General features: G+C 44.0%; 2 protein-coding genes across 2 annotated transcripts in view; one reads left to right on the top strand and one right to left on the bottom strand.

The window, feature by feature from the left end:
• Positions 1–68: 68 nt before the first annotated feature.
• Positions 69–26703, bottom strand: DIS3 (DIS3 exosome endoribonuclease and 3'-5' exoribonuclease). Its single transcript, XM_034416844.3, has 21 exons — positions 26377–26703; positions 25380–25537; positions 23994–24187; positions 23519–23592; positions 23173–23337; positions 21992–22162; positions 18666–18779; positions 18441–18578; positions 16308–16454; positions 13873–13989; positions 12710–12811; positions 12410–12474; positions 11797–11881; positions 10846–10973; positions 9592–9678; positions 7322–7478; positions 5525–5739; positions 4512–4680; positions 3395–3553; positions 2413–2535; positions 69–353 (listed from the first exon to the last, which is right to left on the bottom strand). The coding sequence occupies exons 1-21, from the start codon at positions 26602–26604 to the stop codon at positions 273–275; spliced, it is 2877 nt and encodes a 958-aa protein (XP_034272735.2). The 5' UTR covers positions 26605–26703; the 3' UTR covers positions 69–272.
• Positions 26686–27439, top strand: part of PIBF1 (progesterone immunomodulatory binding factor 1) — a 100226-nt gene continuing 99472 nt past the window's right edge. Inside the window, exon 1 of the mRNA XM_034416880.2 lies at positions 26686–26961. The gene's annotated coding sequence lies outside the window, so the exon portion shown is untranslated. The remainder of the gene's footprint in view (positions 26962–27439) is intronic.

The following is a 27439-nucleotide window of genomic DNA, read 5'->3' as shown; positions in this document are numbered from 1 at the left end:
TCTTTTATCATGGAAATTTTAAAATATTGTGTTGTTTCCTGCTTCTGGAGAAAGATCCAGAAGTTCAGTTTTGGTTAGATTCTTTTAATAAGACATATGAACAGGAGTACACAATTGTATTATTTATCAGGGATGGTTTTAAAACTGGACAAATGTTAAATTTCTTTAAAAGTCTTTTCTACAAGTATAAAAAAGATCCTTTCCCTCCCCCCTCCCTGCCAAATATAATTTATCTCCAAACCAAATAACATTCATTCATTTCTAAAATGAAGTTACTTTTTCACTTTCTTCTTTTTCATTTCTGGTTCTTCATTACCACTTGATTGTGTAGTATCGCTGGAATAGCCTAATATCTGAAAAATAAGAAAATGGTGTTAGACGCAACTTAAGGAAACAATAAAGTTACTTGGTTTTTAATAGAATAGAAGTCTTTATTGGCCACGTGCGATTGGACATACAAGGAATTTGTCTCCGGTGCATAAACTCTCACCGGGCATACAAGCAACAAAGTGGTAAATCATGATCACAATCATTGTAAAATACATTCATCATAAATCATAAGATACAACACTTAGTGATAGTCATAGGATACTAAATAAGCAATCAACATAAATCGTCCTAGGATACTAAATAAAACAATATACCGTATTTTTCGGAGTATAAGATGCAGCTTAGTTTTTGGGGAGGAAAATAGGGGAAAAAATCTGCCTACCAGGTATTCCTCTGGCTAGCGTCCTTAGTCTGGTCAGCTTCAGCACATTAGTTTGCTGTTTTTTACCTCCTGCTTGGGGATGATAAACAGCTTCTAAAGCACAGCTGATCTTTGGAGAGAAAAGCAGGCAAACCATGGAGATCGCAAGCGCCTCAATAGGGCTGAAAAAAAACTTCACAGCTGAGAGTCGGAGGGAGCAGGCAAAGCATAGATTGCTTCACTCGCTAGCACCTCGTTAGGTCTGGAAAAAAGCTTCGAAAAAGCTATATTCGGAGTATAAGACGCACCCAAATTTTCAGCCTCTATTAGGAGGGGAAAAAGTGCATCTTATACTCCAAAAAATACGGTAAATTGTCAGATATAAGCTACGTTATAGTCATAAGATAAGGAAACAGGTAATAGGAAAGATGAGAAGGATAATAGCTTTCCACAATATGGTGGGAATTCGTTGTTTAGCAGAGTGATGGCGGGAAAAATTTGTCACTGTATCTACTTTTGGCACGCAATGCCCTATAGAGTCGTCTTGAGGGAAGAAGTTGAAAAAAGTTTATGTCCAGGATATAAGGGGTCCGTACATAAAACTAGCTTATTAATAAATAATAATTAAAACTGAACCATGGTGGCACAGTGGTTAGAATGCAGTATTGCAAGCAAAGTGCCCACACCCAGGAATTTGATCCTGACCGACTCAAGGTTGACTCAGCCTTCCATCCTTCCGAGGTTGGTAAAATGAGGACCCAGATTGTTGGGGGTAAGAAGCTGACTCTGTAAATCACTTAGAGAGGGCTATAAAAGCACTATGAAGAGGTATATGTTCTGCCCCAGCTACGGACCCAAAGAACGCAGCACACACAAAGTCTGTACAAACCTTAGTTTACTAAACTAAGTTTATTTAGTTTACTAAATAAACTACATTTTACAATAATGTAAATAAACTATGTTTTACAACAACGGCTGTTAATTAACTGCATTAACAGCCGCCAAGAATTCAAAGAATAATAACTGAAAGCTTACTATGGTTGGCAGAATGCCCAGAAGCAATTTGCAGGAAGCTGATCAGATAAGCAAGACAAGACACGAAGGTATGTGAACTAAGTTGTTCCCTGCAAATTGCTTCAGTCGGTGTTCCTCCTTAAATAGGCTAAGGGAGTGGCCAATTAGCCCCAAGCCTTACTCTTGAGGAGACCTCCTCCTGAGGAGCCACTCCTGCCTTTTGGCAGCTCTGCGCTCCCCTGCATCGAGAAGAGGCTCCTCCTCTTCGTCCTCTTCACTTAAGGGAACTTCTGGAGGCCCTGGCTGAATCTCTGCCTCTGGCACCACATCTTTTCCAGCCTCCTCACTGTCTGACTCGAGCACCAGCTGCACAGGCTGCTGGCGCAGCAACACACCAGCCTCCTCGCTGTCAGAATCAGCTACTAGCTGCACAGGCCGTGTACGGGCCACAACAGTATATAAGCCTAAATCCTATTGCTATTATCGGCCAAAGTTTTAAAATCTACAGCCTCCGTCTGTAAGCAAAAGCAGCCTTTAAAATCTCAATTCAAAGTCATGGCCTCCCTCCAAAATCGTTCCAGTATTCCTTTTCAGGACATTTTGGGGTCTTCCCTGTCTGGTAGGGGTTTGCTATAAGGTCCATAAAGAGATCAAGGGCTGCTTCAGGTGTTTCTCCACAATCATCATCTATGTCATCAGGAACCTACCTTGGGCTCCACCAGCGTCATCCGGATTTTCTGATGCTGAACGTTGGAAGAATCCAGCACGATTCTGACTTTAACCTTGTCAAAGGTGCAGAAAGTTGTGCCTTCCACGGTGAGAGAAGGAATCTACGGAAAAGAACGTATTTCGTTATTTTCAGTTTAGGAAGCACTGCAGCTGGTCCTTGTCTTCCAACAACCGAGCCCAACATTTTTGTTGGTAACCCAGACAGTTGTTGAGTTTTGTTCCCGTTTTATGACCTTTCTTGCCACAGTTGTTAAGTGAATCAGTACGGTTGTTCAGTTAGTAACATGGTTGTAAAAGGAATCAGGTTTCCCCATTGACTTTGCTTATCAAGAGGTTGCAAAAAGGGATCACATGACCCCAGGTCACTGCAAGCGTCATCAATATAAACCAATTGCCAAGTGTCCAAATTTTGGTCATATGATCACAGGGATGGCTGCAATCTCACTTTTTTCAATGCCCTTGTAACTTCAGTCACCAAACAAAAAGCTATAAATCAAGGATTAGATTACAGATTAAAAAAGCTGGAAGGGACCTTGTAGGTCATCTAGTCCAACCACGCCCGCCCAAGCAGACCCTACACCATTTTTGACAGATGGCAGTCCAGTCTCTTCTTGAAAGCTTCCAGTGATGAAGCACCCACGACTTTTGAAGGCAACTTCTGTTCCATTGGTTGATTGTTCTCACTGCCGGAAAATTTCTCCTTATTTCCAAGTTGAATCTCTTCTTGATCAGTTTCCATCCATTATTCCTTGTCTGGCCTTCAGGTGCCTTGGAAAATAGCTTGACCCCCTCCTCTATATATTTGAGGCAGCCCCTCAAATATCGGAACACTGCTATCATGTCTCCCCTGGTTCTTCTCTTCCCTTTACCTGTACTTAATCGTCATAAAGCCCTTTGCCATCCTATATTATGCATTTAAGAAAAAAGTAAGTTTTTTTCTTTGCAGAAGAAAGCTCTTACCTCATCGTTGAAGATAAGTCTTTCATTTGTCTTGGCCTTTTCTTCAAAAAAAACCGTGCCTTCTAAACCGTATTTGGGAATTAGAACCACAATGGCATTCTTCCTGACAAACAGGATGTAAGCCTCTTCACTGACCTCACCCTTGTTTTTGAAAAACAACTGGAGGGAAAAGAAAGTGGAAACTGTTAATTGCACAAGCCTTGTTGACAATGTCAATAATAATAATAATAATAATAATAATAATAAAACTCTCCCTTCATAAAATCACCCCTGTATAATACGCATCCAGCTCTGGTCCAAACCAGGGGTGAAATGCTCTCGGTTCGGACTGGATCGCCCGATCCAGTAGCGATGGAGGCAGGTGGTTCGGAGAACCGGTAGCAAAAATCCTTGCCCCCCCCCTCCATGCCCAGCTGAGCCGCACAATCATCAGAGGCTTTTTTTTTTACTTTTAAAAGCATTTTTTTCTACAACCTCTTCGGCCGAAAAAATACTTTTAAAAGTAAAAAAAAAAAAGCCTCTGATGATCGCGCAGCTCAGCTGGGATCGTCAGAGGCTTTTAAAAGCATTTTTTCTAAAACCTCTGAAGAGGTTGTAGAAAAACTGCTTTTAAAAGCCTCTGACGATCCCAGCTGAGTTGCCTGATCGTCAGAGGCTTTTTTTCTTTTAAATGCCTCTGACGATCCAAGCCGAGTTGCCTGATCGTCAGAGGCATTTAAAAGAAAAAAGCCTCTGATGATCACAGCTGGGATCGTCAGCCTTTTGAAAGCATTTTTTTACAACCTCTTCGCCGAAGATGTTGTAGAAAAAATGGTTTTAAAAGTAAAAAAAAAAAAAATTGGCCACGCCCACGCTATCTCATTATCCCCTCCCACCAAGCTACGCCCACAGAACCGGTAGTAACAAATTTTAGATTTTACCACTGGTCCAAACCCTTGAAAATGTTGAATTTACATCTCCAAACCACTTGAAGTTGTGCTGACAACTTAATGTGAAGAAGTGCACACAAAGGCACTGTGCAAGACCACAACTTTTGAGCCTCCCTCGGGCCTCCGGGATTCCGATTCTAACATTCCAATTTTCCTAAACATTCCGGGAGCTGAGAACAGCTGCTCACCTGGGTGTGGAAAGCAATGGAAGCCCTCTGAGCGTACTGAGCCATTTTGTGCCGAAAATTGAGATTTTTGCACAAATCTGCCAATTTATGTTTGTCGGTGAGGTCAGGGTAAGTACTGTCCACCCCGATAGCGACCGCCAGGAGTCGATGTACTATAATATCAGCGTATCTGCAATGAGATAAATGAAAAATTTTTACTGAGAATAACCCATAAATATTGTTTTAGGATTTATCACCCCCAAATCAAAAAGAGGTTTTACAACAAGGATTTTCCACAGCTTGTCAACCCTGAAACTGACCTGACCGAAGCCATCTTGGAGCTTCAGCGTTGCCATACTAGAGCTGAGGGATAGGGAGGGGGGTTTGAGATACCGTATTTTTCGGAATATAAGACACACTTTTCCCCCTGAAAAAAAGAGGGTGAAAATCTGGGTGTGTCTTATACTCCGAATGTAACCCCGCCCAGCCTCTCAAACAGAGGTTTCAGAGGCTGAAAGAAGCCTCTGAAAGAAGCCTCTGAAAGAAGCCTCTGAAAGAAGCTTCAGAAAAAAAGCCTCTGAAAGAAGCTTCAGAAAAAAAGCCTCCAAGCAGAGCTTCAGAAAAAAAAGCCTTTTTTTCTGAAGCTGTTTCAGAGGCTTTCAGAGGAAGAAAAAAAAGTTTTTTCTGAAACAGAGTTACAGAAGTTTCAGAGGTAGAAAAAAAAAGCAAGGCAGAGTTCGCAACCAACAAACCTCTTGTTAAAATTCACCTTTGGGAACATCTGATTGGGGGTATTCCGGGAGGCAGATCCACCCACCAATCAGCTTTGTTCTTATTTTTCTCCCCAAAAACTAAGCTGCGTCTTATACTCCGAAAAATATTGTGACCTTTGGTAAGGTAACGGAGAGAGATAGGCAGCTAAGAAGCATGGAATATAACTAACTAAATAAAATTACTAACAAATCAGGCACCAGAAATCCATATAACGGCCTCACTTGGGATTTGCTCTGAGGAAAGCCCACAAGCAGCCTTACCTTCTGATTGGAGAGGTGAAGTGCGTATATATGGGCGACGCTAAACCATAATGGTGAAAGTCACTGTCCATGCCGGAGCAAAAGTACACGGCTTGCATCATGCAGCGGGTGGCTAAGATGCGTAAGAGGGTATTCAGGTAGGGGAAAGAAGGAGACTCGGCTCTGTCAAGGGAGTCGGCCAGGGATTTTGCACAATCGGTCTTGATTTCCAAACCCTACGGCGGAAAAACACAAAATGGGTTTGAGTGTAATTTGATTAGCCCAAGGTGGAGTGGTGCAGTGGCCTAGAGGTGGAGCTCTCGTCTCACAATCAGGAGGCTGTGGGTTCGATCCTAGGTAGCGGCAGATATTTCTCTCTCTGTCCACAAAGAGATATTATCTGGTGAGAATTCCGCATTGGCAACAGGAAGGGCATCCGGCCAGTAAACACTCAGCTTCATTCAGTTGTCCTAACACCATTCCGATGCAAGGAATTACAAAGTCATTAAAAGAGAAATAAAAAAATAGGCCATATCAAAGGGCAGAGTTCTAAACACATTATTACTGAAATCCTATAAAAACTATTTAAAATGAAATTGGAATACAATGCAAAAATACAAAAAGGGGTTTCACTGTATTTTGTATAAGTATCACAAATATTGATGGTGTAATCCAGCAACAAGAGACTCGGTTCCTGGCACCCATCGGAGAAAGGCAGACGTGCCAAGGAAGGTTATGAAACCCAGCTCCCTTCAAGGAAACAGGCGTCTAATGAACTAGAGCTGTGGTAGTGCAGTGGTTAGAATGCAGTATTGCAGGCTAACTCTGCCAACTGCCAGCAGTTCGATCCTGGCCGGCTCAAAGTTGACTCAGCCTTCCATCCTTCCCAGGTCGGTAAAACGAGGAGCCAGATTGTTTGGGGGCAATATGCTGACTCTGTAAACTGCTTAGAGAGGGCTGTAAAGCATTGTGAAGAGGTATATAAATCTAAGTGCTATTGCTAGAGAGAATTTACTAATTCCCAACAACACTGTCAAACTATTTAGTAAGGCTGTATTACTATTACTCTTCTCATCTTTCCTATTACCTATCTCCTTTTCTACTTATGACTATAACTTTGTTGCTTGTATCTTTACGATTTATACTTTTATTTAGTTTCCTAGTATGATTTATGTTGATTGTTTGTTTAGTATCCTATGACTATGTTGTATCTTATGATTTATTATGAATATATTTTTATGACGATTATGGTCATGATTTATCACTTATAGCTTTTATGTACACGGAAAGCTTATGCGCTGAAGACAAATTCCTTGTGTGTCCAATCACTCTTGGCCAATAAAGAATCCAATCCAATCCAATCCAATCCTATCATACTATACCCTACCCTATTCCATATTTACTATTCTATTCTATTCTATTCTATTCTATTCTATTCTATTCTATTCTATTCTATTCTATTCTATTCTATTCTATTCTATTCTATTCTATTTTCTATTCTATTCTATTTTCTATTCTATTCTACTCTACTCTACTCTACTCTACTCTACTCTACTCTACTCTACTCTACTCTACTCTACTCTACTCTACTCTAGCCTAGCCTAGCCTAGCCTAGCCTAGCCTAGCCTAGCCTAACTTTGTCGCACCTCCTCTAAAACTACTTCAAAGTAAGAGAGAAACTTCAATTGGTGCAACATTTCCTGAGCCCCTTTTACGGGCAGGAAAGGCCAGCAAGAATTCAGGGAATCCCATTCACATATGCGGAGCCTTTCATGCCTTTGTCCCACCACCAGCGGAAGATTTTCTGGAATGCCTTGCCTTAGACTTTGCGGCCTTCACCAGGATGTCGTAATTGGAGGGTGGGGGAGCCGGATGCTTCCTCAGCAAGGCGTGCTCTGAAAATTCCTGGTTGATCTTTTGGGCAACGGAGATGTTAGCCAGCAGCATAAACTCTTCCACCATGGAGTTGGTCTCTCTGCAGAAAGACAAACGGGGGCTCATAAGACTCCCAAGAAAACAGCCAGCCTTGAGCTGATGTGTTTGTTTCTCCTACGGGACAGGAACTAAGAGGAGGAACAGAGAATCAGGAACACCGTGGCCCTGTAACTGGACACCATTTCTTTTATGCACTCTGGACAATACAAACCAGCAAGGGCTGCCCAGTTCCAATCAGTGGCACTCATTCCTCCTTTCCCAGAACCTCAATGGCTCAAGAACCTCTATCTCAGAATGCCACCCATAAGCACCTGGGCCTTCTGGTTATCCAGTCCCTGTGTGAAGCATCCTCACATGTTTGTTAATTGATTAGGAACTCATCCTGTTTGGGAAAGACAAACTCCTGACCCTCCAAAACTTTTCAGATTGCCCTGTTCATCGGCAGGGCAGGAAAACAGCAAAAACCAGTGACGAATGGCTGCAAGTTAGCAACTTCATCGAGGCTCCCATTCAAAAGCTTTTCCAGCCAACTTATGTCTTATGTCAACTGTCTTAGGTTCAAGGATATCCACGAAGGTTGTATGGCTGTAGAATTACAGTAGAATTCTCTACTACCTCCTCTTACCGGTATCGTTATTATGATTATTAATACTCTGTCTCTTTGCATGTACACTGAGACAGTGGTGGAATTCAATTTTTTTTACTACTGTTCTGTGGGCGGTGGCTTGGTGGGCGTGGCAGAGGAAGGATCCTGCAAAATCTCCATTCCCACCCCACTCCAGGGGAAGGATACTGCAAATCCCCATTCCCTTCCCACTCTAGGGGAAGGATAATGCAAAATCTCCATTCACATCCCACTCCAGGGGAAGGATACTGCAAAATCTCCATTTCCACCCCAATCAGCCAGAGGTGGTATTTGCCGGTTCTCCGAACTACTCAAAATTTCCGCTACCGGTTCTCCAGAACCTATAAGAACCTGAGGAATAGTACCCCCTGCACTGAGAGCTTCTGCAATGGAGACACATTCCTTGTGTGTCTAATCACACTTGGCCAAATAAACTATTCTTCTCTCCTCTCCCCTGTATTCTACTCTCTGACTCGACTCTACTCTACTCTTCCCTACTCTACCCTTCTATTTCATTTCATTCTAGTGTATTCTAAACTTAGGGCTTCTTCCAATGATGTCAATACCAAAACAGCACAAGGGTTACTACAAGAATTATAAAACTGCTCCTTGGACAATAACCAAACATGCAATATTCATTGCTTTGTTGTGGATACCCTTCCTCTTTCGATCCTGAATAAGTCTGTCCCAATGGCTGGGCTCACACGTCCTACCAGGCTACAATTGGGTTAAAATTCACAATGACCTGGTCCACATCTAACATTAAACTGTGTTTATTATGTCTTCAGCATACCAGGGCCATCCTGAACATCATTAGGAAACGGCATCCTAAAGGTTTATGAGGAAGGAACTGTTGTGACTTAGGCTCACTTAGTCATTGCAGGACACAATTAGTCCGAAATAAAGCTATTTTATTATAACAGCTGAGAATTACTTCATTCCCAGCTTAGTCCAAATTAATTCCAAAACAAGTCCTTCAGAAAAAGTCCTTTGGGCTCATCACAAACCTTTATCTTCTTTGGCACCCTGCCAAAGGCCTTCTTGGCAAAGCTCCATGAAGTTCAAAAACAAGAGACGCTGACTGGAAACAGGTTTAGCAACGTTGCTTTCCTATGAAGAGCCCAAGAACCTTTGCTGCTCTTTTAAGCCTTATGGGAGGGGCCAATCATCTCCTGGCCTTAATCCCGAGTTGTCCCTTTTGCTTTAGCTGCTCTTGACTTCTGGCAGCTCTGCGCATGCGTGCATTAGGAACAGGCTCCTCCTGTTCCTCTGCCTCTCTACTGTCCGCCTCTGGAGGCTCCAGAGTCCGGTCATCACTCCCAGATGGCCCTGGCCCCATCTCTGCCTCCAACACAGAGCCCTCGTCCGGGCCTTCCCCAGACTCCAGGACTGGCCCATGGTTCTCCCCGGCCTCCTCAGTGTCCGACTCCGCTGCCAGCTCCACAGGCTGCTGGTGGACCACAAAGGGAACCTTTGGACCCGACAGATTGATTTCCCCCCCCCCCAAAAAGAAAAAGCAGGCACTCACTTGAGTTCCTTCGTCTGCAAATCAATCGGATCGTGGGTTTCACTATCGATGTGGAATCGAACCTCGGGTGAAGAAAGAGTTAAAGCCCTAAAAACAAGATTAACAAAGCAAACATTTTACACAAAAATAGATACAGAACTTTACCGTTGTTGTGAAATGACTCCACCACCCAATTCTGTAGGATCTGTTTTAAGAAACAAAGGCCATTCCGACAGCCCTCCTGGCTTCAGAGACCTGAATTGACATGAATTCATTCACAAGTGACCCTCTAACTTGCCAGGCATGTTTGTGGCCAAACCCCGAGATCAGCAAAAGGCTAGAACAGATTCTAGAGAGGAGCTCTTGGTTGGCTTCTTCATCCTTTTCAGAGATCCCCTTAAGGCCAGACTTTGGCGTCATACATCAAATATGTGTTTCTCCTTTCAATTGTGCCTCCCGGGACATCATCAGTGGCTTGGCCCAGGATGCCTCTCAAGAGAAATGAACTTATTTCCACTGCTTTGATCACATTAGAAATGCCCAAAGGGAGCTCTCAGGAAATTAAGCCCTGCATCTGAAAAGCTTCCTTTCCTTTCCTTTCCTTTCCTTTCCTTTCCTTTCCTTTCCTTTCCTTTCCTTTCCTTTCCTTTCCTTTCCTTTCCTTTCCTCTCTCCTCCCTACTCCCTTCTCTTTTTCCTTCTTTCCTTTCCTTTCCTTTCCTTTCCTTTCCCCTTTCCTTCCTTTCCCTTTCCTTTCCTTCCCTTTCCTTTCCCATCACATCTTTCTTTTCCTTTCCTTTCCCTTCCTTTCTTTTCCTTCCCCTTCCCTCCTTTCTTTTTTGTTAGAGTGTGCACAGCATGACTGCTAGTTTTTGAGACAACCCAGGAGCAAAATACAGTACACAGAAGTTTTTCAAACAGTGGTTTATCTACAAGTTATATATATACTGTATATATATATATACATACACATGCTAGGCAAGGCCAGGCAACCAATCAATCTTCAATACATGGGAGGAGAACATGAGGAGAGAGAGAGAGAGACGCCCTCTAATGGCCTCCTTTATATAGGCAGCTTCTTAAAGGGCAATAATCCTGCTGATTCATCCTCAGTCTTAAAAGGGCTGGTCAGCTTTAAACCGTCAATCCCTTAACATTTTTCCTTTCCCCTTCCCTTCCGTTCTCTTCTGCTGCCAAATGCCAGCCAGGTCCCAAAGACTGCAACGAGTCAAGAAAGAAAAACTGTTCCGTGTTACATGCAGCCTGGACCACTTACCCTTTTTCTCGCCGACGTTTCTTAAGGATTTTAGCCAACCTGTTCAGCCCACGGAGGCTCATGGTAATGTCATCCTTCAACGTGGCAGAGTCTATTTTCATTTGGGCCTCCGCATAGGTAAGCGAAGCCTTCAAAGTACAAACAAAGGAAAACAAGGAATGTGGGGGGGAAGGAGGAGAATCTCTAAAGCAAATTGATTTAAATGTGAAAAAAATCAAACATGAGATTTCTGATATCGGCTTGCGACCTCATAGCCCAAGGCTGCTGAATGTGTGATTGGAGAAAACAAAACAAAACCATTTCTTTTTATTTTATTTTCATTCTGCCCCTCAATTTTTATGGTAGTGTCAGGGGTGAAATCCAAAATTTTCCCCTACCAGTTCTGTGGGCATGGCTTGGTGGGCATGGCAGGGGAAGGATACTGCAAAATCTCCATTTCCACCCCACTCTGGGGCCAGCCAGAGGTGGTATTTGCCAGTTCTCCAAACTGCTCAAAATTTCCGCTACCAGTTCTCCAGAACCTGTTAGAACCTGCTGAATTTCACCCCTGGATAGTGTATGTTATTTCTGTTACACAAATAGATGTTGCTTTCTTGTCCCCCAAAATAACCATCTTATCTATGGAACAGAAATTTACTGCTTTGTTTTTGTAAAAGCAAATTAAAAAGGGTTGACTTTTAAAGAACAGCGCACAGAATAAATAACCAAACTTCTTGTCTGGGTCTGTTCATAGTTTAATGTTTTCCTCAAGTAAATCATTTCTATTTGTGAAGAGTATTTTCAGGGTTTGCAATCTAGATTTGAATGCAGAACATTCAGTATTTCTACTTTATTTTTTTTTTTGTATCCACTTTAATGAATTTACAAGCTCCTTTCAGAGTTAATCAGAGTCCAAAATCAATTATCTCAGCATCAGATTTTCTAAACGGCCCAAATACTTTTAAACCCTACCTTGGAATTAATGACACTTTTTGTAAATCTAGTCGCCAGGATTTCAGCATTCTGATTCATTTCCCAAATACACGAAAAGGCAAACCTAAGGAAAGGAAGAGAGTTACTGACAGAAAAGGAAAGCACACCACAAGGTGTTCACCAGTCAGCCAAGGTCCCCTTCCCTCATTATATTTCAATGTGCCTTACTTTAACCTCTATCCATCTCTACCTACTACAGTGCCTTCTAACCCCCAAGGACTGGCTCTGAGGAGCTTGAGCCTGGACTTCTGGGAGGAAAGCAGCCACTGGGACTGGCCTACGCTGTTTACGAAGCTGCTTCGAGCCGTGGTGGCACAGTGGTTAAAATGCAGTACTACAAGCTACTTCTGTTGACTGCCGGCTGCCTGCAGTTTGCCAGTTCGAATCTCACGGGCTCAAGGTTGACTCAGCCTTCCATCCTTCCGAGGTCAGTAAAATGAGGACCCAGATTGTTGGGGGCAAATATGCTGACTCTGCAAACCGCTTAGAGAGGGCTGTAAAACACTGTGAGGCAGTATAGAAGTCTAAGCGCTGTTGCTATTGCTTCCAATCCACAGAAAGGGTGGGATAATCAACAGCTCTTAACAATTACCTGTCCACATTGGATCTCAGCGAACATAAGTTGGAACTCAGCAGGTCGGGAACCATATCAATTCTCTGCAAGAAACAGAAATGGCATTGTGGACTCTGAACACTTCCAAAGTAAGCTGACCGAGATGGTCAAAGCAAGCATAAAAGATTCGCCAGGCTTTAAATGTAGATCTTTTCCCACATGTTCAAACCACAGAAGCACACAAGGACAATAGAAGCTTTGCGTCCCAGCTTATTCAGGGAGGTGGGGCAGGAGAGTCACACTGTCAGCAAGAGAAGGAAAGAACTCTCCAAAATTTACCTTTTCACACAGATACACTGTGGTGCCCCTTTTGGCTGATTCTTCGTCTAGAGCATTTCCTGGTCGGATGAAGTGACTGACGTCTGCAATGTGCACCCCAACCTAGAGAGAGAGAGAGAGAGAGAGAGAGAGAGAGAGAGAGAGAGAGAGAGAGAGAGAGAAGAGATTCTTTAGCATTTAGGAAATTTTGCACCTGTTCCTGAATTTCTGACTTGTCTCAAGAGCAACGTGCGAAGTTAGCTTCCTCTGTTATCTTTTCCAACAGGCCTGGTGGTGCAGTGGTTAGAATGCAGAATTGCAGACTGACTCTGCAAACTGCCAGGAGTTCGATCCTAACCAGCTCAAGGTTGACTCAGCTTTCTATCCTTCCGAGGACATTAAAATGAGGATTCAGATGGTTGGGGGAAATATGCTGATGTTGTAAACCGCCCAGATATTTATGGAGAATGCTGTAAAGCAGGGGTCCCCGATCCCCGGGCAAGGGATTGGCACTGGGCCGCAAACTGCCAGGAAACGGGCCACACAAGCAAGTGAAGCAGTGTGTGAAACCACACACCCCTGGTCTGCAGAAAAACCACTCCTCCCGAAACTGAGCTGCGGTGCCCAAAAGTTTGGGGGCCATGACTGTAAAATACTATGCAGTGGTACATAAGTCTAAATATATAGGGGAGAGCCTTCTCTGTGGGGGCACCTGCCATCTGGAACGGGCTCCCCCCGGAGTTACGAAGGATCCAAGACTTATGCATCTTCCGCCGTGCCCTGAAAAAGTTTCTATTCCAACAGGCTGGTCTGGCCTAACTCTCCCTTTTAAATTGGCTTTTAAATCGGGTTTTAGATCTCTTTTAGATAAATTTGGATGTTTTAATCTTTGAGCCTAAATTATTTAATCTGTTTTTTAATAGTTTTTAACTTCTATATGTCTTTGTATTTATTTATGGCTGTTCACCGCCCTGAGTCCTTCGGGAGTAGGGCAGTATACAAATATGAATAAATAAATAAATAAATAAAATAAATGCTATTGTTATTCCTTCTGGGCCTATCCCATTTTCTACCCTTGATGTTTTTGCTTCTTCACTGCAGGCAGAAACCAGGATGCTCAAGAAGAGGGCCATAAAACGATGCAAAGGCACACCGGCATTTCAAAGACCTGTGAAAACACTTGCCTCCAAGTTTCCATTTTCCAGTTCCCTGCAGTGCAACGCATCATCGATATCGGTACACCCAGGAGGATCCACGCTGCACACACACAGTTGCCTCAAGTCCTCTCTCTGCTTCATATCCTGAAATTTCATTTTCAACCAAAAAAGAAAAAAGAAAGAAACTCATGTCATTGGCGAAAGTCCTATGAAAAACCACCAAGGCTTGCTAACACAGATTAGGTTCCATTGAATGCCGCTTCTGTCTCCCTTAAACCAATAGACTAATTTTGTGGCACCTTAAAAGTGTAGCAAAGTCATTCTCATATACAGGCAGTCCTCGACCTACGACCACAACTGAGCCACAATTTCTGTGGCTAAGCGGAACCTTCGTTCAGTGAATTTGGACTCATTTTACGACATTTCTTGCCACGGTTGCTAAATGAATCGCTGCAGTTGTTAAGTTAATGACATGGTTGCGAAGTGGATCTGCCTTCCCCCGTGACTTTGCTTGTCAGAAGGTCACAAAAGGGGATTGCGTGACCCTGGGACACCGTGGCCGTCATAAATACGATACAAGTTGTCCAGCGGGCTCTGAATTTTGATCATGTGACCATGGGGGTGCTGCAGTGGTCGTTAAGCCTGAAAAAAAATGGTCATAACTCACTTTTTTTAGTGCCGTTGTAACTTCGAACGGTCACTAAACAAACTATGGTAAATTGAGGACTACCTCAATATAGATTAGATTCTGTTGAATGCCAGTTCTGTCTCCCTAAAACCGACAGAATAATTTTATGGCAAAATTCTTCCAGGGGCTTAGAGAAAATTAAAGTAGTTACGTAAACCATATGCAAAGAGAAAAATGCAACTTAAATGAACAATTACTATGGAAAAGAACAAAGACAAGGTTAAATTAAAAGGATACCCCCCCAAAAGATCTTAAGTTAACATGCTGTTCTGCAATTACAACACACAACTGCCAACTCTAAGAGGGAGATGCTAAGCCAGTGATGGCTAATCTTTTTGCTGTCGCGTGCCAAAAATGGGGGGAGCATGGGGAGTCAAGCGTGTGCGTGCCCACACCCATAATTCAATGCGCCCCACCCCCCATGCATGCACACACGACCCCCCTCCCATGCTCCCCACGCTTTTGGCACGCAATGGCACAGTGGGCCCGGTAGGCCTGTTTTTTGCCCTCCCCAGGCTCCAGAGGCTTTCTAGGAGCCTGTGGAGGACAAAAATGGTCTTCCTTACCCCCCCTGGAGGCCGGAAATGGCCCATTTGCCAACTTCTGGTGGGACCGGAAGGCCCGTTTTTTGCTCTCCCCAGGCTCCAGAGGCTTTCTAGAAGCCTGGGAACAGCGAAAACGGCTTTCCTCACTCCCCCGGAAGCCGTCCCGAGGCCCGAAACAGCCGGTTTCCTGACTTCCGGTGGCTCCAACAGGCCTGAAAATCAGCTGGCCGGTGCACGCATGCACGCTGGAGCTGAGCTAGGGCAACGCTCGTGTGCCCACAGATATGGCTCCACGTGCCACCTGTGGCATGCGTGCCATAGGTTCGCCATCACGGTGCTAAGCAGACCTAAATTTCATGCTATCAGCAGAAGACATATAAACTAAAAATCAATGGCAATGAACGATGAATTTTACTTTATTCTGCATGAAGCTGGAAGAAAAACTATATCTAAATGCGGGAAATCTTTGGGCCAAGCCAGAAAATAAAACACATTTCTTCATTCCTATACAGTAGTGGCCAAAATTGTGGAAACCTTTTGCTAAAAGTGTATTTTTGAGGTTTGATGGCTAATAACACTTTTTTTTGGAGTTTCAAGATAATCATATTCCACTGCTGGAATAGCCTGGGAATAGCCCAGACTTTCTTAACCCAATTGAAAATCCATGGAGCTGAATAAAGAAACTTGTTAGTCAGAAGCAACCCAGCAATAAAACCCAGTTAATAGAAGCCATCATTCAATCTTGGTTTCACATTATAACAGCTGCAGTTCACTCCATGGGAAGACGTTGTAAGGCTGTAATTCATGCTAAAAGTTTACCCAACTAAGTATTAACTGACATGGTGATAATTTTTGTATATCTCATTTTTTCTATGGTGATCATTTTTGTATATCTCATTTTTTCTAGGTGTTTCACTTTTCTTCTTTATACTGTAACTGCTATTCTAATAGCAAATCCTTCATAAAAGTGATTGCATTACATTCTTGATTAAATTATCTTTCCATTGATATATAATTTTATGGTGCTACTTTTTTTTAAAAAAAGTGGTTTTATTAGCTAGTTTTAGAAAATACACTTTTCCCAAAAGGTTTCCACAATTTTGGCCACTACTGTAGACTTCATTTCTTGGCAACGTCGTAGGATGACCTGCGTATGGAATGAAGTTGTTTGGGTGATGACAAAGGTGGTGGTGGGGGGGGGTTTGCTTACAAGGATAATGTGCCCCTACCTCGTCACTGATGCTCCAGGGCATCTGGGGCAGGAAACTAAGAACCGCTTGAGAAAAGGGCTGATGAGGAACGTCATGTTCAAGTAGCAAGACTTCGGTCTCCGTCTCCTTATCGCCAGCTGCTCCCAAATTCTTTACAAAATGTCCCTAAACCAATGTACAATTTAATCAGTACTATGAGAAAGAGCAGATTTGGAAGGGAAAAAAAAAACCCCAACCAGAATAATAAAGACAATTGGCCAAATAGTATTTTTTAAGAAGCCATCCTACATCTGATGGAGACTTTACAGGAAGATCTAAATTCTAGCCAAAAATGGTAAGAGTTCTGTGTTATGGGGAACAGGTTGGGCTGCTTGTAATGTCTGACTTTTGCCTGTCTGGTTTTAATGTTGCCTGTTTTGTTTTAATGTCTGACAAAGAGGGATTTGGGTTCCAGAGCAAACTGGATCACACTACAGGTAGTCTTCGAATTACGACCACCATTGAGCCCAAAATTTATGTTGTTAGGTGAGAAATGCTTGCCATGTTTTGTTAAACGAATCACTGCAGTTGTTCCAATTAGTAACACCGTTGTTAAGCGAATCTGGTTTCCCCCATTGATTCTGCTTGTCAGTCGGTCGCAAAAGGGGATCACACGACCCCACAAGGCACTGCAATGGTCATAAATGTGAGTCAGTTGTCAAGCATTTGAATGTAAGTCAAGTAACCATGGAGATGCTGCAATGGTGATATTAAGTGTGAAAAATGGGCGTAAGTCACTTTTTTTCCAGTGCTGTTGTAACTTTGAAAGGTCACTAAGTTATCTGTTGTAAGTGGAAGACTACATGTATTGATGAATTCAATCTGGGTTTGGAAAAAAAAAAGAGAATTGCAAAAAGGAGATCTATAGACAGAGATTGTCCAGAGATTAATAAAAAAAAAGTTTCCTATAACTGTCCTATACTGGTAGCTCTACCTGGGCATGTCCTGTTATTTCTGTGGCACTAATATGGAAGTGGCTTCTCTCTTATCTTTTTCCAAGATTTCCCCTCCCCCGCCCAATTTACTAGCCTACCCCCCCTGGCATCTCCTGACGGTCTCACATTCAAAACAATTAGCAAGTGAAATACCACATTTTTCAGCATATAAGACGCACTACCTTTTTTGGTGAGGAGGAGGAGTAAAAGAAATCTCCCTCTGCCTCTGAGCAATTTTGCCTCCTTGCAGCAATCAGCCTGATTTACTTTCATTTTCGTTTTCACCATAGCTTGATTAGCACAAGGAAAAAAAAAATCTGCTCCAGCAATTTACCTCTTTGCAGCAAGCAGCAGAGCCCTGAAAGCAAATCAGCTGAGAGTTGGGAGGCCGATCCAATCAACTTGTGCTAATTAGGTTGTGCTGAAGCTGAAAGGAGCTGTTTTTTCTTGCTGCTTGCTTGCAAGGAGGTAACTGCTGTAAGGCAGAGGCCAATAGGTGGGCGGGGCTACATTTGGTGTATAAGACGCACCTAAATTTTCACCCCCTTGGGGGTGTGTGGAAAGGAGCATTTTATACTCCGAAAAATATGGTAATTGTTACAATAAGTGCAGAATTTTGGTTGCCAGCCAAAGCTGCTTCTGCTTTTCCTTGCAAAAGGTCAATGATAAGAGCCGTGGTGGTGCAGTGGTTAGAATGCAATATTTTAGGCAAGCTCTGCCTGCAGCCAAGGGTTCAATCCTGACTGGCTCAAGGTTGATTCAGCCTTCCGTCCTTCCAAGGTCAGTAAAATGAGGACCCAGATTGTTGGAGCCAATATGCTGACTCTGTAAACCGCTTAGAGAGGGCTGTAAAAGCACTATGAAGCGGTATATAAGTCTAAGTGCTATTGCTAAGGAAGGAAGGAAGGAAGGAAGTAGTGGCAGCATTTAGAATACAGTATTGCAGGCTGACTCTGCCCACCGCCAGGAGTTCGATCCTGACTGGCTCAAGGTTGCCCAGCCTTCTATCCTTCCGAGGTTGCTAAAATGAGGGCCCAGATTGTTGGGGGCCATAGGTTGACTCTGTAAACCACTTAGAGAAGGCAGTAAAGCACTATCGAATGGTAAGTCTATTGCTATTGTTATCTATTAATCTTCAGCAACTACTAAGCCTCACAATGTTTCATTTCCGACTTACATTGGGATACCGGGATGTTTTAGGCCATCCGTCAATAGCCACAATGATTCTTTGCCCTTCGAGGATAGAAGCCTGCCTGGTTTCTATCCGAATTCGAGGAATTCTTCGGTCAGCTGGCGTGAATAAATGCCGCCTGGCCTGGCGAGGAACAAGGACAATGGCTTTTATTACAATTAAGAACACAGTCGCCAAATCAAAGGTGCAAAGGTCCATCGTCGTTCCTACCTCTTTAATGTGTGATTTAGACAGCATGCCACAATATGGCCTCCAGTTTCTTTTGATAATCCCCACAATTTTGCCTGTTGGTCGTAGCATTGCCGTGTTCACTGAAGTCTTCAGCTAAGGGTTTAAGAACACATAGCTGCAATTGAGACTCGTGTGGACAATAAGGCAGTCAGATCAGTTAACATGCCTATCTATAATCCACGTTCCACTCTCCAGTTGTAAGAAATGCTGTATCCTGCACAGCTGGTAACATCTGCACACCATTCAGGTCGGGCAACAATAGTTTAAAACAAATGCAAAATAGAGTTAACGCCAAAAAACAAAACAAAACACCACTTATGAAAAAGGACTTCAAGGAAAAGCAGGGAGGTAGAACAGATGAGACATTTCGTTATTGTTACTGGTTTTTGGAGCGGATGTTGGACGACAATCAAATACAATTTTAATTCATGGAAAAGCCCCTCTGTCTTGTGTCTGCCGCTGAACAGGCTTCAGTCATAGCCTGATTACAACAGAAAAGCTTTACAAGGTTATTTCCCAGCATCTCTCATGTAAGGCTGGATTTCAGGATTCCTTCAACCATTTGAGGGAACCAACCAATCTGCCTTCCATAGTAGGAAAAGCAAAAACTCTAGGTCAGCAAGGCCATTATGACATCGTCTGTTACATTTACATGCATCTTGGAACCTAGGTCCTCCGGAGCCCGCAATAAAGCTGGTTGTGTGGATTTAGCACTAGGCAACCTCTACAGAGGAATTATTGAGTGTGTCATCTTCACCTCTATAACTGTCTGGTTTGGTTCTGCAACCCAACAAGACACAGACAGACTTCAGAGGATAGTTAGAACTGCAGAAAAAACAATGGCTACCAACCTGCCTTCCATTGAGGACCTGTATACTGACTCAAAAAGAGGGCTGTGAAAATATTTACAGACCCCTCACATCCTGGACATAAACTGTTTCAACTCCTACCCTCAAAATGACGCTATAGAGCACTGCACACCAGAACAACTAGACACAGGAACAGTTTTTTCCCGAATGCCATCACTCTGCTAAACAAATAATTTCCTCAACACTGTCAAACTAGTTACTAAGTCTGCATTACTATTAATCTTCTCATCGCTCCTATCACCCATCTCCTCCCACTTATGATTGCATGACTGTAACCTTGCTGCTGGTATCCTTATGATTTATATTGACTGTTTCCTAATACGATTTGATTGCTTATTTGTTCCCTATGACTATCATTAAGTGTTGTACCTTATGATTCTTGACGAATTTATCTTTTCTTTTCTGTACACCGAGAGCTTATGCACCAAAGACAAATTCCTTGTGTGTCCAATCACAATTTAGTTTAGTTTAGTTTAATGCGATTTATATGCCGCCCTATCTCCAATGGACTCAGGGCAGCTCACAACAGTAAAATACACAATAACAATACAATATAAAATTTAAAAGTTCAAATTAACAATTTAAAATCAATTTTAAAACTATTTTAAAAAACCCCTCATCATAATTGGCCAATAAATAATTCTATTCTATTCTATTCTATTCTATTCTATTCTATTCTATTCTATTCTATTCTATTCTATTCTATTCTATTCTATTCTATTCTATTCTATTCTATTCTATTCTATTCTATTCTATTCTATTCTATTCTATTCTTAGGAATTCACTGGGAATTTCTGCTCCTGCTAGAAAAGAAATAAAAATGCAAACGGTTTCTGGCCTTTATAGTTGCCAAACTGACTAGACTGTATGTAACACGAGCTGGACTTCAAGCAGTCAAGCCTTCACAATAATTTGCAAGAATCCTGAGTATTTCAAAAGAGTAAAGTTCTGCATGCCAAATCAAATTCTCTCCAAGAAAAGTTTGCTGTTGTCCAACAGTGGAAGTGAATAAACTTCCACCATCTTCTGGTCTGCTCTTAGTTTCTTGGGCTTCACAAGTTCTAAAGCCGGCCATGACAGCCCGCAGGACACCCTGGGAATAAGACTGGCCCTAGAGAGACTCAGGTTCAAGTTCTCCCTTGGCTGTGGAAGCTCCTGAAGGGAGGGCAGGATCTAACACTTAAAGAAATGAAGCTCTAAAGAATAGAGGTACAGCTTCAAAGCCCTAACAGCTAGATGTCTATGGAGATTCTCAGTCATCCAGGTCATGGTTATCCTAAAGGTGTCTTCCCCCCCCCCCAAGAGTCAACTGGACTTTTTTGGTTTTTCTTTGAAGATGTTTCACCTCTCACCCAAGAAGCTTCTTCAGTTTGAGATGAAGACAGCACAGACTCATCCTCCAACAGCCTGCGCTTGTGCTCAACAGCAAAGGGACACTAGGCAGAAAACATCCTGCAGAAAGCACAGCTCCAACCTCTCAGTGAAACAGAGCTGAAGAAGCTTCTTGGATGAGAAGTCTTCAAAAAAACCCCAGAAAGTCCAGTTGCCTCTTGAAAAAAAGAAAAAGCACCTTTGGGACACAAAAGCTAGACCTTTGCTTTTGGGGAGGAAAGGCTCACAGGGCAGAATTTTGTCCCATTTCCAAAAAGGTGATAACTTCTTCCCAGACTGACATCAATTCCCTAGTCTTTGAACACAACCACCAACGCAGAATTTTCCTTTGTTGTTGTTGTCAGTTGCAATGTCGTGTCCGACCTATCGTGACCCCGTGGACAATGTTTCTCCAGGCCTTCCTGTCCTCTACCATCCTCTGGAGTCCATTTACACTCACGCCTACAGCTTCAGTGACTCCATCCGGCCACCTCATTCTCTGCCGTCCCTTTCTTCTTTTGCCCTCAATCTTTCCCAGCATTAGGCTCTTCTCCAGGGAGTCCTTCCTTCTCATTAAGTGGCCAAAGTATTTGAGTTTCATCTTCAGGATCTGGCCTTCTAAAGAGCAGTCAGGGTTGATCTCCTCTAGGACTGACTTGTTTGATCGCCTTGCAGTCCAAGGGACTCGCAGGAGTCTTCTCCAGCACCATAGTTCAAAGGCCTCAATTCTTTGGCGCTCAGCCTTTCTTATGGTCCAGCTTTCACAGCCATACCTTGCAACTGGGAAAACCATAGCCTTGATTATACACACTTTTGTTGGCAGAGTAATGTCTCTGCTTTTTAGTATGCTGTCTAGATTTGCCATGGCTTTCCTCCCCAGGAGCAAGCGTCTTTTAATTTCTTGGCTGCAGTCCCCATCTGCAGTGATCTTGGAGCCCAGGAAAATAAAATCTGTCACTACCTCCATTTCTTCTCCATTTATTTCCCAGGAACTGAGAGGGCCGGATGCCACAATTTTCCTTGCAAGAATGTAAAGGGAAAGCACAGAAGCAAAGAATGCCATACCTTGTTTTGATCTTCCTCTTCTTTTTCAATATCCTCTTCCTCATTCTTGGTCTCATCATCAAGCAGAATCACAGAAGATGGAGCAGCCCAAGCATCCTTGGACAGCAGTTCCACGGCTACGATATCCTCATGCACAGCACGATTTAAGTGTTTAAGCCCTTGTATTATTACCTTAATGTGAAGTAAATGATCAGATTTAGGTACCAAAAGCCATACGGGTAGGCAACTTAACAACCACAATTGAGCCGCAAATTTCTGCTGCTAAGTGAAACATTTCTGTTAAGCAAATTCTCCCCCATTTTATGAACTTTCTTCCTACAGTTGTATAGTGAATCCCTGCAGTTGTTGCGTTAGTAACACCATTGTTAAGTGAATTTTGCTTGCCAGGTCGCAAAAGGGGATCATATGACTCTGGAACACTGCGACCATCACAAATAACAGTCAGTTGCCAAGCGTCTAAATTTTGGTCTCATGGCCATAGGGATGCCACAAAGGTCCTAAGTGTGAAAAATGGTCATAAGTAACTTTTTCGGGGTCGTCGTGACTTCGGTCACTAAACGAATTGTTGTAATTTGAAAACCACCTATATTTGGAGATGACATACAAAAGAGATGCGTTCCAGTAAGTCCTACGCCAAAGAAATACCCGGTGACCCCTGCTACAATGTGGATTAATATTAAAGATGACCCACTATATTTAAAACAAAAATCAGAGTTTCGGAGCAGCTCTTTTTGGAGTTATAACTAACTTAAGAAATTAGTGGTGGCGCAGTGGTTAGAATGCAGTATTGCAGGCTAACTCTGCCAACTGTCAGCAGTTCGATCCTGACCGGCTCAAGGTTGACTCAGCCTTCCATCCCTCCAAGGTCAGTAAAATGAGGACCCAGATTGTTGGGGGGCAATAGGCTGACTCTGTAAACCGCTTAGAGAGGGCTGTAGAAGTCTAAGGGCTATTGCTAATAAGAAGTCCCTAAATCTAGAAGTCAATGTCAGCAGGTAGATAGTAAGACGCCAGCAAGTTCCACCTGATCTTTAACCTCTCACAGAAATGCATATTTTCGGTGCCCACCATACATTCCATTCCAACATACAGGAGTTTAGAGAAGACGATCCCTGCGATTCCTACAGAATTTTTCATTTCCTAGTCAAGAATTTCACAGCCAATCAATATATCAAACCAACCTCTTTTTCTTGGTCATTGCCGTGAATCCAAACTGTGGCTTCCAAGTAATTGTCTCTGCTAGCTCTGAAGGTGCCCTGAAGGTAAAGGCCGGACTTAATGCCCTGCTGCAGTTTGCTGAGCGGGAGATGTTCCAGGAAAATGATCTTGCTGCTTTCAATTTCATTCTGTAAAACAGATTTGCGCACAAAACGTCCCTTGCAATGTTGCAACTAATAAATGCATTTCAGGACCTCGGACTGTAGCCCCGATTCTGCACAGAGAGAACATGGCATTTTCAATCTCCTTATAGACCCTACTGCCAAAATTCAGCAGAACAGAAAATAACACTGGCAGTTGAAAACGTACCTCTTCATCATTCAAGCAAGCAAGCCGATCCATAAGCTCGGGATGACCGATTAGGCTCTTTACGTACTCTTCACCTAAAAAAAAAAAGAGAGAGCACAAAATTTGCACTTTGAGAAATGACAATCATTTCCGCTGCAGGAAGTTTCCTTCAGGGAGAACAGAGAGCAATGTGGGCAACAAATGAGATACCAGTACACACTTATCACTCAAAAAAAAGAAAGATGGAAAGTTTTTTTTTTAAAAAAAAAATAAGAGAGTGGACACTAGGAAAATAAGCTAAAGAGGGAGCAACCTTCCAAGGGAGGCTGGTTCCCAGAATTCTTGGTAGCATTTGAAGTCCCAGAGGAAGAATTACTTGGCCATCCCTGAGAAGGAAATAGCCAGATGAAGGCAGGCCTTCCCAGATGCAGCTGGGCCCTTTGGAGGCTCTTAGAAAACAATCCGTAGCTAGGAAAGGTCAGAAGGTCGGACTTACAGGTAAATGTGGTTATTCCCTCTTCTACAGCTTTCTCTTTATTTTTGCGGTCATTTGTGAGCAAGATGACCAGGATGCTTTCTTCCCCTTGCGATTTTCTCAAGTGCTCCTGATACCACTTGGCTACCAACCGAATGGCTCGGTCATTGCGGTCGTTTGCATTTTCTCCTCGTTCTTGTTCTATGTAGGTCTCTCTGGAAACAGAAACCCAGAGGGACGTTTTAGGAATGAAAACCGTACCTTGATTTTTTTATATATCTACCCCGTTTCCCCCAAAATAAGACATCCCCTGATAATAAGCCCAATCGGGCTTTTGAACGCATGGCAATAAGGCCAAGCGCTTATTTCAGGGTTCAAAAAAATATAAGACAGGGTCTTATTTTCTGGTAAACACGGTATTTCGGTGAAGTCAATGCCCCCACCCCCTCCCCCTCCCTCACTGACCAAGGCTACTGAAACTGTTAAGGTGGTTTTAAGAGCGCTAATAAATTGTGGGAGAAGAAATCTAAAGGTGAAATGGAAGCCAAACGACAATTTAATGTAACATGGAATGTACCAGTATATCCAAAGAATATACTGAAGAAACTGGCACGGGTTCTTAGGGCTTTAATGCAACAAGGGGCATTTTGCACAGGTCTGATGAAAATCTAGCATCGTTTGAATGGTTGAAATAATCCTGTTAGTCAGAAACTCCAAATCAGAGTCAAATGTATGCACTGGAAGAAGAAACTGCTGGGATCTAATAGAAAATATTGTAGTAACACATTAACCGAATAGCGGACTTCATGAATCACAGACCTGGGGATCAGCAACAGCAACAACAACAACAAAAAAGGTAGGAAGCATTCATAACCTTGCCAAAACATCTCTGCCAAGCAATGCAAATCAAGCAATTGCAGAAATCGGGCATTATACTGGCAATTTTATGTCCTTTCATTTCATAAAAATAAAAACAGTAGAATGAAAAGAAAGGTAAGATTTTCCTAATTCCCAGTGGGACAGCAAGATAGCTTTCCATCGTGCAAAGACGGTAAGCTCATAGATATAGAATAAAACGAAAAACATTATTCAGAGGTGCGGCAGCCATAAGAAAGGCACCAGAGGGAGGCAGGACCCATAACTCTGCCTTCACACCATGACTGAGCAGCTCCTTTCCAGCAAATGGTTTTGAACAGATGAGAAGTTTAGGACCCAAGAAACGATTCCATGTATCTCTAAACATTGGTTTAGAGAAACCAAAGTTTCTCAACCTCTGGGACTTTTAAGAGGGTGGACACCAACTTCCAAAATCCCCAAGCCAGCCCAGTTAGGGGATTCTGGGAGGTTGAAAAACCGCATTTCAGTGTCAGAGGTAAGGTTTGGTAGCATCAAGCTGGTGAGACCCACTTGTGATGCTCATTGGTGAAGGCGTAGAAGTGCTTCTCGGGGGCAGCAATGGCGTCCTTGATGCGCCCGTAGACGGCTGCGCTGCGCTTCCGCACCTCCTGCAGGACTGTCTGCGGGACGATGGCGTTCCCAATGGCCGCATCTTCCAGCACGTCGATCTGTGAAGGAAGAGGAGGAAGGACAAGAAGGGAGGATGAGGACAGAGTAAAGAAGAGGAGAAGGAGGGAAGAGAAGGACGGAGGATGGAAGAGGGAGAAGAGGAAGGAAAAGGAGGAAGGTGGAAGAAAAGGAAGGAAGATGAGGAGGAGGAGGAGGAAAGAGGAGGGAGGAGGAAGAGGAGAAGGAGGGAAGAGAAGGACGGAGGAAGGAAGAGGGAGGAAAAGGAGGAAGGTGGAAGAAAAGGAAGGAAGATGAGGAGGAGGAGGAAAGAGGAGGAAGAGAAGAAGGAGGGAAGAGAAAGACAGAGGAAGGAAGAGGGAGAAGAGGAAGGAAAAGGAGGAAGGTGGAAGAAAAGGAAAGAAGATGAGGAGGAGGAAAGAGGAGGGAGGAGGAAGAGGAGAAGGAGGGAAGAGAAGGATGGAGGAGAGAAGAGGGAGAGGAGGAAGGAAATGGAGGAGGAGGAAGGTGGGAGAAAAGGAAGGAGAGGAGGGAGGAGGAAGAAGGAAGAGGAGAAGGAAGGAAGGAAGGAAGAGGAGGAGGTAGAAGGAAGGAAAAGGAGGAAGGGAGGGAAGGAGGAGGAGGAAGGAGAAAGGATAAGGAGGAAGAGGAGTGAAGAGGAGGAAAAGGAAGGAGGAGGGAAGGGAAGAGGAGGAAGAGAAGGAGGAAGGATAAGGGGGAAGAAGAGGAGAAGGAAAAGGAAGGAAGAGGAGGAGGAAGGAGGAGAAAGGAGAGAAGAGGAAGGACAGGAAGGAAGGAAGGAGAGAAAAGAGAGAAGTCAACCTGGGAAAGGAGGCCACGGGGAGAAGCCCTCCGAGGGAGACTCCGCCTCCGGGCGCACCTGGTGTAGCACCACGTTGGTGTCCAAGAGCAGGTAGTGGGGCCGCGGGACGAGAGGGCTGGCGGGAGAACCGGGGGCGGCCTCGAGGCCGCGCTGGGGGGCCTCCCCGCCGCAGAGCGGGCAGCCCGGCACCCCGCAGGCCACGTCGTCGCGCAGGTAGTGCTCGCGGACCACCTTGAGGACGGCGCCGCCGCGCGTGCGCTTCAGGAAGGAGCGCGAGGTCAACATCGCCCCGCCGCCGCCGCCGCCGGGAACGCCGCCGTTCGATCCGGAGCACCAGCCGGAAAGAAGAGCGCCGCTTCCGCTTCCGCCGCTCTAGCCGCCGTCTCGTCGGCGGGCGGGTTGGCCGCACGCGCGCGAGCGAGCGTTGCGTTGCCATGGCCGCGGCGCGGCGCGGAGGGAGAGGAGGCGGAGCCGGCTCTCGCGCCTGCGCAGTCCGCCTGCCGGTTGTCCTCCGGCCGAGCGGGAGTCTTTGCCGTCCTCTGGCGGGGCGAGTGGAGGAACGGAAGTTCCGTAAGGCGCTTTTCGTGGACCGGGACGATTAGAAGGGCGAAGGTCTGACGTCCCGGCCGAGAAATCGAACAGGTAAGCCCGACCGGACAGGAAGGGGAGACCTCCCTCCCCCCCACCCTCGCGAGCTTTCTCCCCAATCCATTTGGCCAGAGATTCTCATTTAACGGACTCTATGAGTCCGTTAAATCCGAAGTTAGTCAATGGAGATGCTTTGAGCTCATCTCTGCCTTTGGGCATATGGTGGCATTGACCAAGCGCCTAAATCTGACCTAGATTCGCCAATGGCACCATAGGTTTGACCCAGTGGGTTTCCCCATTGTGTCTGAGCCTTGCCAAAGGTGGGGAGGGGAGGGAGGTGTTCATAAACCTGAGACTTAACCATGTTTTATGGCTCTAATGATTGCTTTGCTTTACTGCTGTAACAGTAATGCGTTTGTGAACAATGTGACCTGTATGGGTCTTCCTTGACTTACAGAGGTTCACTTAGTGACCGTTTGAAGCTACAATGCAGTGAATATTGCAGGTTTGGTTATTGTCTGAGGAACCTTGC

The sequence above is a fragment of the Pantherophis guttatus genome, chromosome 5 (genome assembly GCF_059756535.1).
Source record: "Pantherophis guttatus breed Tessera chromosome 5, ASM5975653v1, whole genome shotgun sequence".
Lineage (NCBI taxonomy): Eukaryota > Metazoa > Chordata > Lepidosauria > Squamata > Colubridae > Pantherophis > Pantherophis guttatus.
Note: the sequence above shows the minus strand (reverse complement) of the source record. Positions and strands in the feature narration are given on the sequence as shown.

Coding starts and splice junctions, on each gene's coding strand:
- DIS3 (XM_034416844.3), bottom strand. CDS start 26,604: ATGTTGACCTCGCGCTCCTTCCTGAAGCGCACGCGCGGCGGCGCCGTC. Junction 12,812..13,872: donor TGGAAAATGGAAACTTGGAG/GCAAGTGTTTTC, acceptor CTCTCTCTCTAG/GTTGGGGTGCACATTGCAGA. Junction 9,679..10,845: donor AAACGTCGGCGAGAAAAAGG/GTAAGTGGTCCA, acceptor TCTTGTTTTTAG/GGCTTTAACTCTTTCTTCAC.